Source organism: Trypanosoma cruzi (assembly GCF_000209065.1).
Source record: "Trypanosoma cruzi strain CL Brener chromosome Unknown tcruzi_1047053410199, whole genome shotgun sequence".
Taxonomy (NCBI): domain Eukaryota; phylum Euglenozoa; class Kinetoplastea; order Trypanosomatida; family Trypanosomatidae; genus Trypanosoma; species Trypanosoma cruzi.
In genome coordinates this window covers 1-6,532 of record NW_918976.1, presented here as the reverse complement: position 1 = coordinate 6,532, position 6,532 = coordinate 1, and the positions used below count along the sequence as shown (strand labels likewise).

Sequence of the window (6,532 nt, the reverse complement as noted above, 5' to 3'; positions counted from 1 at the left end):
CCCAAACAATACCAATAAGGCTGTCGTGGTGTGTCGCACTCGCCCCGTCGACCATTCCCCCTGCTTAGCAAATCCCTTTCTACAAATGGCAAATCAAGAGACACTATTCCGATAGATCGATATCCCACTGCTACTAATCCTACTGCTGCAATTAATCCCTAATACCTTGAAACGATAGTTGTGCAGGTAAAGCAAAAGTATCTCTAACTGCACAATCAGAGAAAAAAAAGACAGAAACAACAGCAAATAAACACAGTGGCCGACAGAGGCATCCGGTCACAGACAGTCCCCACCAAAGCACAACCACTGACAAAAAGAAGCGCAGACACAATCACGCCAGTGACACCATCGCCCTCCCACCGCCCGCGCAGCCTCACACAACCACCATGCAGAGTGGCAAGATTCCAGCAAAAAGACACATGACCATTGGCACCGCTCCTGTAACCAAATGTTTCTACCACAGAGCAGTCCCGAGGCTGTAGACGACACACAAGGGCCGAGACACACGTGGCAGCGTTGCAACCGGCGACCATCAAGCGCGTCCGAGGATGAAATGATGACGCAGAAGAGGAGTGGAAGACTCGCCGTTCGCCAGCAGTCAAAACGTATTTCCTAGCTCACGTGGATCGGCATTGCAAAACAAACAGCGGCACCATAAGCGCAAACGGCACACACAGAAGGAAGCATGAAGAAGTGCGGTGGCGGCACTCAGACACGGGGGACAAGGGTCCACGTCAATCGTGCTGTCGGTGCCTTCCCTCCCCCACTGGGGCGCCACTCCACCAACGCTGTCGCTCGCTCACTCCCCCACCAACACAGAAAGGGAGCAACAGCGGGAGATGCGACAAGTGCGACGAGCACGCAGCCACAGAATCCCACTGCTGCCGCCATGACCAAAAACACTGACTGCAGGGCGCAAAAAGAAGGGTAAACACCTCATCAAACAGTTCAGTATCACGTGGAAGAACCGCAACCGACACACAAGGCGAAGCTCCGTGAAGCAGGCACCAAAACCAAACCTCCTCCAACAAATCCACCGTGAAGCAAAATAAAATATTATGCGAGTGCAAAAAAAAAAAAAAGTTCCGGTGCAGAGGCAACAAATGGTTGTGGTGCGCAGCAGCCGTAGCATCGCACCCTTCCCTCATCCAACGGCACCGCACCACAACGCACCGTGACGACAGCGTGCAATGACGACAATTGAGTAGCACACGCAAAGCAGCATAAACGTTTCCTCCTGTACTCGCTCAAATTTATGCTCTCAGTATGTACTGCCAACGACACAGTGAAGGACACGGAAGGGGACTGTCCTATCATCCACCTTCTGCCCACAACAGACCCTTCTCATCCTCCTCCTTGTCACGCCCTGGGTGCCGCGCAACGCCGTCAAGCAAAGCCACTTGTATGGAAGTCCCCAATGCGCGAGGCGGTGCTGGCAGCCACCCACACTCACTCCCCCGCACACATCCCCTCCCACAACTTTCCCATACACAAAAGGGCAAAGGCACGGAGAGGAAAAGCCCGCCGCACAACGCACGCAAGAGCACAGCTATCCACGTCACACCGCAATAAAGAGTCATGCGCACAGCGCCCGATTCTCCGCCACCCACCAACCCGGCCAATAAGTAAGAATCTCCTGGGGCTCTAACGCTCACTGTATTCGTCTCATTCCATCTGATTTTCTTCTTTCCATCATATTCAGAGAGAGTTCCTTTCACGAGTAAAGAGCTTCGCTCATTCTTACCTTGAATCTGCTGCTCTGTACGGCTGTAGTTTCCCAGGAGCATTTAGACACTGTCCCCAATTACAAGTGTCGTTGGTCGCGTTATGCCGTTTGTGGTGCTGACGCCCTCAGACCCTTCCTTTAGAGGATATGCGCCAAACTTACTCGCACCCGCCGTCGAGATCTCCGTTGGACCAGCGACACCACTTAGATCAAGGTACCATGACGCAACCCCAGTAAAGCTGACGTTGCTGCAGTCGCCGCCATCCTTGCAATCGGCTTCAGCAATAGCAAATACATGACCCTGCACCTCAACAAGATTGGGACCAAGAAGCAAGCCATATTTACCACCAGCGTTAGAAACATCCTCCCAGTTGTCAAGCTGTTCCTTTTTAATCCCCATCAACGCAACAACTTTATCCCTTACATTACCCTCCGCAGCGCGTGCACCTCCAACTTCACAGCACACCATCACGACGACGGGTAGCAGCACCGCAAAAGTAAACACACGCCGGGACATGTTGGGCCTCTGCGGCTCACTCTCTCTTCCTTCCCTCCTCCTTCCGCTGGATCCGGTCACGCGGCGACGGTTGTGTGTGCGGGGTGCCTTCACAGCAGCAACACGTGAGAGTATATAAATATGTGTGTGTGGGCGGTGTGTGTGCTGTTGATCCTTTCAGAGCCCTCGAATTTCACAGTAGCGATTCGCGCTTGTTATTAACTTACTTCATCGTGGGGAGCAACAGGCAACAGCGGCAGAAAGACAACAGAACAGCAGTACACACCTGAACCACTCACACCGAAACACAGCATGACCATCCCCGCAGCCATTATTCTACAGCACCCCTCAACAGCATACAAAAATTAGGGGAAAAAGTGGGCAGCCTCCCAATGGAGGACCGCAGGCCACGGTCCTGCAAACAAGGCAGGCGACAGGGAGCCACGTGTGCAGTGAGGGATACGAGAGTTGCACTGCAACGGCACGGCGGCGTGATACCCCGTTGGGAGCATCGATGCAGACCAGCACATCACGTGCGAGAAGAGTTGCTTCTCCCGCTGAGCAGAGAGGGAAAAAAGGCCTCAGCGCCCCAATAATGAGAGGTCGCCTGCACCTCCTCGCAGCCCTTACAGGCTCTGCAGGCAAAAAGATGCAGATGACGCTCTGCTGCACGCATGAAGGCCGTTGCATCCTTCACAATGCCAATCGCATCCTGTGGCAACACACGCCGCAGCGGGTGCGCACAGCATCCGTCTCCCTCCCTCCTTTCCCTCTCCCTGAAAACTCATCGGTGGCCGTGGCACACTCACCTGCATGTCAGAAAGCACTTGTTTTTCTTCTTCCCTCGCACATCGCAAAGCAGCACCGCCAACCTCATTTCATCTCCCTTTATTTTAGTTATCCTCTTCCGTCAAACCTTCCGATACTGCCGTCCACCCACCTCCGTTCATGTCGTCTCCCCTTCGGGTGCTCGCACCGCACTCACGGTCTTTTTGATTATTCTCTTCTGGCCGCATTACGTTCCCAACAGCACCATTGGAGATAATTCCTCTCATGAATGAAGGTTGTTGTCGCAAAGCGTTGTCGCCCTTCTAATCAAAGGGAAACAACAACGGATAAACGCCCGCAAAAAAACGCATGGCAGTCTTTCCCTACGAATGCGTGCACCCCAACCCATTCCATCCGTTTCCCCTCGTCAGTCATCCATGCCCACAGCTCCGCAAAAGCACGTTTTCACCCGTGATCCCGGAAAGAAATGCCGTTTCACTCACCACCATCACATCCACACTGGTGCACAGTCGCCGCTCGCACGCACCCTCTTCCACAGAAAAAAAAGCCAATCCACAAACAATAAAATAAAAAAGCAGCGCGATGCGTTGACAAATTCCTTCCGTTCCGTCTGTTTCGTGATGAAACCCCGCCCCCTTGCCTATGTATTTCTGTCTCCTCTTTTTGTCACCCACACAAATAAAATGCTCAAACAAAGTCCTAAAAACCCTTTTATATGTCACCGACACCTGCTCTGCGCCCTTGTGTCGCGTCAATAAAAGACCGTCATTCACAAATGCACCCCGATGTTCAAAACAAACACCCGCGCCCCGATAATCCTTTAACAGAGTATTAAGAGCAAGCTCAGAAGCACGCACCACCAATACAGTCATAAAGCCCGTAATGAAAAGTCCATTCCAGCATGGACCTTTTTTTTTAAATCTTCATCGCAATTGGCCATATACGAATTGAACTTGTCCAAACAAAACATTCCTCTGTGACAAATCCATTCTCGTCATGAATCCTTCATGAAACCTCGCCGCACTGGTTAAACTTTCATCACTCTATCGGCCACGGCAAGCAAGAACAGAAACAGCCACATAAGGACAATAATCTGGTGAAGCATGCCTTTGGCATTGTAGACGGATAATCGCACAGAAAAAATACCCATCCACAAGGAAACAGCATACAATGCGGCTCCTGCACTCTCTAATAAACACCTCACGAAATGAAAATTTGTGTCGCGATTTCAGAGCACTGAAGGACTCCAAAAGAAAAAAAAAAAATGAATTGAAGGCAACAGTCGAGCACAAGTTCTACTGAGTCTTTCTCCGCAGGGAGAAAGGGCACCAAGCACACTGCGCTTGGCATTCACTCACAATAACACACCAATAAATAAACCAAGGGCAGTGTATAAATGGCTTTATTCCATTAAGCAGCCCCAGCAAATCATGAAATACAAAAGGGGCCCAAAGTAACGATGGTTCCTATCATGGCACCAAACAAAGTCGTGCTTCCATTTCAGAGTGGAAATTAAGGAATTAGCTGCAAGTGCAGAAACCGTCTTCTCCACCCAGCACAGGACGCTGAGAAACTAGCCAGCAGGCCCAGAAAAAACAAAATGCAGCAAATCGCTCCCAATATTCCGGTAATCTTTTCTCACACCGAGTTATCGTCGCGGCCGACAACTCCAGTTTGCGCGGTCCGCCTTTGTGAATTCACAAGTGTCATCATGATGAACAGCCCACGAACATACCAAGGCAATCCATACGTGATGTCCTCAAGCGCCTTTGCAAAACCTTCCAACACCCTCTGCTCCGTGATGCAGCTCGTTTTTAACGGTGAGCCCACCCTTGGTCAAGAAGCGCATCCACCGTCAAAGGCACATGGTCCATCACCCGCGATGTGTGCGTCTCCAACGCCCTCCGCTCAGCCGCCGAGAAGGAGAAATGATCACGAGCAACAGCAGCAATGGTGTGCATGCCACACATACACACAGACACACAAAAACTTAACCCGCCACTCAAACACTATTGGGGTTCGGTCCGCTGACGCCTCCAAAAACAATGGAAATGCTGTTTTGGGCCACAAGTTCCGGGCGAGACACCAACTAAAATGCAGCAATATCCACCGCAAACAGCCACACAACACACACGTTTGGTGTGCGAGTAGGAGGGGCGACCGCGCGCAAGCCAGTGGAGCGCGAGCGTGGTACTGAAGCCAAAAAAAAAATACGAAAGACGGTTTCATAGACACCCCACTCGCCTTCGTATGACCCGCTTTTAGCCGCATAAGCCTCAGAAGCGCGAAGGAAACGGCCGGACCCGTTGGCAATGTTTTTCCCCTCGGGCGCCCCGCAACCCGCGGGATGCCGAGCCCGTCGCCAGAAACGGATTCAGGGCAGGGGGCCCGAAAAAAGAGTCGAGCAGCCATGGCAAGACGCAGACGGCCGCCCACCCAGCCTCCATCCTGTCGCGGCCCGCCGCCCCGTTGCGGCCAATCGGGGAAAAAATGGCACGCAGCGTGGAACAAAGCAGGCCGCCTTGTGGCACAGTATTGCGAAAAATTGGCCAAGAAGGAGGAGGCTTTGGGCAAGCGCGCCCGCAAAAACCGGCCCTATTGGTCCGCCGGCCTCGGGCCTGGCGAGGGAAAGCAGAGCTGCTCCGCCCCGCGTGTGTGCTCCCGCCGCCTTGGATGTTTGATTTTGTTCTTGTTTTTGGTGAGCATGGTGGAGCTTTCTCTTTTTTTTTTTTTTTTTTCGTGGCCGGACGGAGTTGGTTTGAGAGTGCCTTTGGTTTCCTTTGCTTGCTTTATTTTATGCTATTGTTGTTTTTTGTCTTCCTCTCTCATTTAAGAGGAATTGGAGCTTTTTTTTTTTGTTTTTGTTTTTTTTTTTTTTCTTTTCCTATTCTTGTCAGTAATCTTAGTAGCATACATGGCGACCTTTACGTCCTTTCTGGGAGTGGACGCTGCTGAGAATGAATGCAAATATATTAAAAAGAAACTCATAGGAACGGGCTCGTATGGAGAGGCATGGTTGGTTGAACGTCTGGAAGATCACTCCATATTTGTGGCCAAATTGATGGATTTGGGAAAAATGTCTTCTCGGGACAAGCAGTACGCCTATAGTGAAATTAAGTGTTTGGCAAATTGTAATCATCCGAACATCATTCGTTTTATTGAGGATCACGAGGAAAACGATCAGCTGCTTATTATTATGGAGTTTGCCGATTCTGGGGATCTTGATAGGCAAATAAAGGCGCGGTCTCATGATAATTTCCGCCATTTTCGAGAGCATGAGGCATTATTTTTATTCCTGCAACTTTGCCTTGCTTTGGACCACATTCACAGTCACAAGATGCTCCACCGGGATATCAAAAGTGCAAATATTCTTCTTACTTCGACAGGGTTAATTAAGCTTGGTGACTTTGGCTTTAGCCATCAGTACGATGACACTGTCTCGGGTGTGGTTGCAAACACATTTTGTGGGACACCTTACTACTTGGCACCCGAAATAGGAACAATCAAAGGTATAGTAAAAA

General features: G+C 50.8%; 7 protein-coding genes across 7 annotated transcripts, besides 4 other annotated features; 3 read left to right on the top strand and 4 right to left on the bottom strand.

Annotated features, from left to right (window-relative positions):
* Window positions 1-2,690: a sequence feature (areas merged during assembly that could not be assigned to a particular haplotype. This can correspond to areas where the two haplotypes were merged or to regions with more than two copies in the genome that were merged during assembly.).
* Tc00.1047053410199.50 (uncharacterized protein) lies at window positions 216-533 on the bottom strand (the record flags this gene model as incomplete). The annotated part of the gene is made up of 1 exon (XM_799631.1): window positions 216-533. One exon carries the CDS (start codon window positions 531-533, stop codon window positions 216-218), a length of 318 nt encoding a protein of 105 aa, XP_804724.1.
* Tc00.1047053410199.40 (uncharacterized protein) lies at window positions 800-1,132 on the bottom strand (the record flags this gene model as incomplete). Its single annotated transcript, XM_799630.1, has 1 exon — window positions 800-1,132. The coding sequence occupies one exon, from the start codon at window positions 1,130-1,132 to the stop codon at window positions 800-802; it is 333 nt and encodes a 110-aa protein (XP_804723.1).
* Window positions 1,788-2,243, bottom strand: Tc00.1047053410199.30 (trans-sialidase, putative; the record flags this gene model as incomplete). Its single annotated transcript, XM_799629.1, has 1 exon — window positions 1,788-2,243. One exon carries the CDS (start codon window positions 2,241-2,243, stop codon window positions 1,788-1,790), a length of 456 nt encoding a protein of 151 aa, XP_804722.1.
* Window positions 2,691-4,590: a sequence feature (areas merged during assembly that could not be assigned to a particular haplotype. This can correspond to areas where the two haplotypes were merged or to regions with more than two copies in the genome that were merged during assembly.).
* Window positions 2,737-3,267, top strand: Tc00.1047053410199.20 (uncharacterized protein; the record flags this gene model as incomplete). The annotated part of the gene is made up of 1 exon (XM_799628.1): window positions 2,737-3,267. One exon carries the CDS (start codon window positions 2,737-2,739, stop codon window positions 3,265-3,267), a length of 531 nt encoding a protein of 176 aa, XP_804721.1.
* On the bottom strand, window positions 3,422-3,883 carry Tc00.1047053410199.10 (uncharacterized protein; the record flags this gene model as incomplete). The annotated part of the gene is made up of 1 exon (XM_799627.1): window positions 3,422-3,883. One exon carries the CDS (start codon window positions 3,881-3,883, stop codon window positions 3,422-3,424), a length of 462 nt encoding a protein of 153 aa, XP_804720.1.
* Window positions 4,591-6,532: a sequence feature (areas merged during assembly that could not be assigned to a particular haplotype. This can correspond to areas where the two haplotypes were merged or to regions with more than two copies in the genome that were merged during assembly.).
* On the top strand, window positions 4,612-5,208 carry Tc00.1047053410199.7 (uncharacterized protein; the record flags this gene model as incomplete). Its single annotated transcript, XM_799633.1, has 1 exon — window positions 4,612-5,208. One exon carries the CDS (start codon window positions 4,612-4,614, stop codon window positions 5,206-5,208), a length of 597 nt encoding a protein of 198 aa, XP_804726.1.
* Window positions 5,858-5,894: a microsatellite.
* Window positions 5,926-6,532, top strand: Tc00.1047053410199.4 (kinase, putative; the record flags this gene model as incomplete). Its single annotated transcript, XM_799632.1, has 1 exon — window positions 5,926-6,532. A coding segment is annotated over one exon (607 nt), but the record flags the coding sequence as incomplete, so codon positions are not given.